The sequence below is a fragment of the Chaetura pelagica genome, unplaced genomic scaffold (genome assembly GCF_000747805.2).
Source record: "Chaetura pelagica isolate M959 unplaced genomic scaffold, ChaPel_1.0 scaffold592, whole genome shotgun sequence".
Taxonomy (NCBI): Eukaryota; Metazoa; Chordata; class Aves; order Apodiformes; family Apodidae; genus Chaetura; species Chaetura pelagica.
Genome location: NW_009952450.1, coordinates 11,949 through 15,901, shown reverse-complemented (window position 1 = coordinate 15,901; position 3,953 = coordinate 11,949). Strand labels below are relative to the sequence as shown.

At 49.8% G+C, this 3,953-nt stretch overlaps 1 protein-coding gene across 1 annotated transcript in view; it reads right to left on the bottom strand.

The window, feature by feature from the left end:
• Positions 1 to 520: 520 nt before the first annotated feature.
• Positions 521 to 3,953, bottom strand: part of FAM76A (family with sequence similarity 76, member A) — a gene marked incomplete at its 5' end in the record, with an annotated part of 14,479 nt that continues 11,046 nt past the window's right edge. Inside the window, 2 exons of the mRNA XM_010008554.1 lie at positions 521 to 1,003; positions 3,412 to 3,513. Coding sequence (XP_010006856.1) covers positions 917 to 1,003; positions 3,412 to 3,513 — 189 coding nt within the window. The remainder of the gene's footprint in view (positions 1,004 to 3,411; positions 3,514 to 3,953) is intronic.

The window sequence follows — 3,953 nt, the reverse complement described above, 5'->3', positions numbered from 1 at the left end:
GGGAAAGAGGGAAAGGGGGTGAGCTCCATTCAGGGACTGAGGGAACATCCAAGCCTTGAACTTTCCTCTTGGAAAGAATTAAGAGATGCTTGATCACACCAAGTCATCAAAGCCCCAAAGGTCACCAAGTCAGCAGAGGTGGGGGGGGATAGGGGGATGGGTTTGGGTTTGTATCATTACACTCTGGCTCCCAACCCAAAAGCTGTCATAACAGACCAAGAAAACACAGAAGCAGGCAGTTCTGTTTGCCAAGTTGACATGGAAAAGAAGAAAAATTTAAAAAGGAAAAATAAACCACAACAAAAAAACAAAACAAAAAAGCTTCCAAGATAAATACATAGGCCCCCATTTTGGAAGCATCTTCAAAAAGCTGGATCAACCGTTCTCAGCAGTGGCACAACCTTCCAGTAACATCTGTTGGGCTGGTGATTTCTTAGCTTCCTTTTGAAGAGGGGAAACATCTTCCAAATCCAAGAGAAATGAAGCTGCCACCACACACAGCTCATCTCTGTGTCCCAACTGGCCATGGCTATTGCCTCCCAGCAGCAGGTTGGGAACCAGCACGGAGTCTCTAATGCAGCAGGTTCCTGTTTGCTAACAGAAAGGGTTGGCAGTGGTAGTTAACTGGTTAGGAAAAGAACTTCTTCCAGGAAGCAGTACTTTGAGGGGGAAAGGGGGATTTAGGATGGCTGGGACCTCTTCTCATGGATCACCAAGCTACAGGCTGGAATTCAACAGAGATCCAAACCAGACCTGCTCAGGAATGCTGTCGAAAGGCAACACACACCAGGAGTTTCCATCCAGTCCACGGCAGTGGGGAGGTGACAACACTGAGGTTTGGGTTTCCAGAGAGAAGGAAGGTCTCCTGGGCTCCTTGGCTAATGCTGGGGAAAGTTCCCACACTGGGGGTTGGTTTTTATGGGGAGGTTATTGCTCCCGACTTCTCAGGCTTTTTGCCCTTTGACAGGGCAGCTGCTTGCTTCAGGAGTTCTCTGTTCTTGGCCTGGAAACACAGGGAAAATGGGAGTTTAATGGCATGGCTCATCAGTAGTTCTTGGGATCCTAGAATTGCCTGGGCTGAAGCTGCTGGCATCCTGCATGGGGGAAAAAGGGAGCTCCAGTCTGACACCTCATCTCAAAGCACCCAGAAGGAGCTCCTCCCACCCCTTCCCCCTGGTGTTCCCCACCATCGCTGAGAAGTGGGCTGGAAGTTCCCAGCTTCCAGGGAGAAAGGTGACAAACACCCAACTCACACGAAACCAGCCCAGGACACCCACCAAGGCCAGCAGGACCAACTCTCCTTCCCTCCCTTTTCACCAGCTGCCACGCTTGGACAGTGTGAGTAAAACTCTGGTGGTCCAAGCCCCCATCCTGACTCCTCTTCTAGAGGCCAACCTCCCCTGCCCCCACTCTCAAAACAAGCAGGTAGAGCAGCTTTGTTGGTCTCCAGCTTTGCTTCACCCTTGGTTTCTTCACACACCATCACCATGTCACCAAGATCCAGTTCTGTACTGACCCTGCTCCCCTAACAAAGAGCTTCCCAACTCACCACAGCACCAACCTGGAGGAATTTGCACCTGATTAAAACTTTCTAGCAACTTACAAGGCTCTCTAGCCCCTTCTACCAAACTTTAGAGCTCACTCTCCTCTAGCCTATGAGGTAAGTCATGTTATAATACAGGATAGAACCCATGTGAAGCCAGAAACTGCTCTTCTGCATTGTTTTCCCCCAAATTAATGAATATGCAAAGAATTATTAGAGGAATTAAACCCTCTGCTCCAGGGCTTCATGCAGTAAAGCAGTTCCTTTTGCCTCCTGCAGGCTGGAAGAATCCAGGCACCTCTGCTTCCTCCCCAGGAAAAGGCAAAATAACAAAAAACCAAGAGCACGTTCAACAAGTGAATCATGGCAACACTTCAAGACACCTAAAATACACCAAAAGGATTGGAGCTTTTATTTTGGCACCAGTAAAGAAAGTTTCCAGAGCCTCAGTAAATACCAGCTGAAATAAGACATTCAGGCACCAGAGAGGAGGAGTTCAGGACAGTCTCAATCCAAGCTCACAACAGCACAGCCATGGAAATCTCTCTCCACCCAGGTGGCCTGTGGGAAAACCTGCTTGTGCATCTGAGAATTCCTTTTGTTTTTTGCAGAACTGAGCAAGTTAAAGGCTGTTGGAATTGCCTTGACAGCTTTCAAGACAGACATTCTCCTTGAGCAAAGGCAGCAGCAGGGTATCCTGCTCCTCTGCACACTGAGCAACCAGTCTGTCCTGGCAAACCACTGCAGGGAGAGGGGATCATCTCCCAGTTAGTCCTTGACCTCATGGCCAGGGCAGAAAAATGGTGGAAAATTTGCCTCTTCTGGTAAACACGAAGTCATTCTTTGCAGGCCACCCAAAGGTATGAGACAGAGCTCTGGGCTGGCAGAGGCAGTGCAGGATCAATAAAGCAGAGCCAGAAGGCTCTGGCTGTCACCAGTTCCCCAGCCCCAAACCACCAGTGGCTCTCAGCTCAAGGGGAGTGGGACGTGCAGCCAGACACAAATATCCCAGACAGCCTCATGGGACTTAGAAATGTGCACTGGGAAGGGGAGCTCTCCAGGGATCTTCTGACAGCAGCTCTAGCTTTGAAACCTGCCTGCCACTCTGCTCATGGCCTGAGGTGTGTGCTGATGGAGGAGGGGCTGTTTTCTCAAGGGGAACACAAGGCTTTTGTCTTCTCCCCTCCCATTTCTCATCCCCAGGGCTTTAGATCATTCTAAACCCCAGTCATTAAAAGGTGCAAAGTTCATTTTTGTGTCTGATTTCTTCCCTGTAACCAGCTCCCCTTTGACCCCATCTCCTTGGTGGCTCAGAGTGTACCCATGCTGATAGTCTGCCTTGTGTTTCCAGGGCCATGACAAGAATCCTGCTCTCCCTGTTCCCTCCAGCTCAGGGACTTCTTTATTTGGACTCCAGAGATACAATGTTAGCTAAAGGAACTGCCAATTGTTTCTTGGGCTTTGTTCTCTCTGCTTGCTGGTCACATAAATCACATTAAGAGCTATGGGGTGCAGGGAGTTGACCCACGTTCTGCAGAAACAGGTTCCAACCTGATTTTGGCAAGAGGTAAAATGAGTTGGATGGTTCCCATCTAGTCCACAAGGGGACACAAGACAGCAAGTGAACAATAAAGTAAGTCTGAGTCTGAGTAGAGAGCAGGAAGGAGGCTATAACCAGGGGTTACAATGTCCTGCAGCCTGGTTCAGAGCTAGGGAGGGGCTAGCAGAGCAGAAAGGCTGTAGGACAGGGCTGAGAAGTGTCAGCAGAGCTGTGTGTGCAGAAGCTCACGGGGTGTTGTGATCAGGAGTGTCCTCAGTCACTCCTGGGTACAGCCCAGCTCAGCAAATTGAAACAAAAATGCTGTCACCTGTAACTGCTCCATGACCTCCTTGTGAGTCTTCTCCATCTGGTTCATCTTTGCCCTCATCTGTGACTCCTGGTATTGCAGGTCAGCTTTCAGCTCTGTGATCTGCAGATAAAGCAGTTAGGAGCAAGTGAGCTGGAAGAAGAAATGAATCCCTTCACCTCAGACACACCTTGCCATGGAAAATGCTTCTGTGGAAGTTGTGTGAGACTGGATGAGTTCAGGGACGTGTTGGGGTGGGCAAGGAGACCAGAACTGTGTCACTGAGCAGCACAGAGGAACAGGAGCAGCCAGGGCTGTCCTTCTGCACAGAGCAGTGTCATGCCCCCACACTGAGATCTCTGAGATAGTGCTCTGAAAATGACCCTTCAGCAAATGAGATCTCCTGGGTGGGCCCAGAAAGCCTCATTAACTCTGGGAACAGCCAGAAACTTTCTTGCTCGCTCCAGGATCACAGAATCCCAGAATCCCAGACTGATTTGGGTTGGAAGGGACCTTAAAGATCATTCAGTCCCAACCCCCTGCATGGGCAGGGACACCTCCCA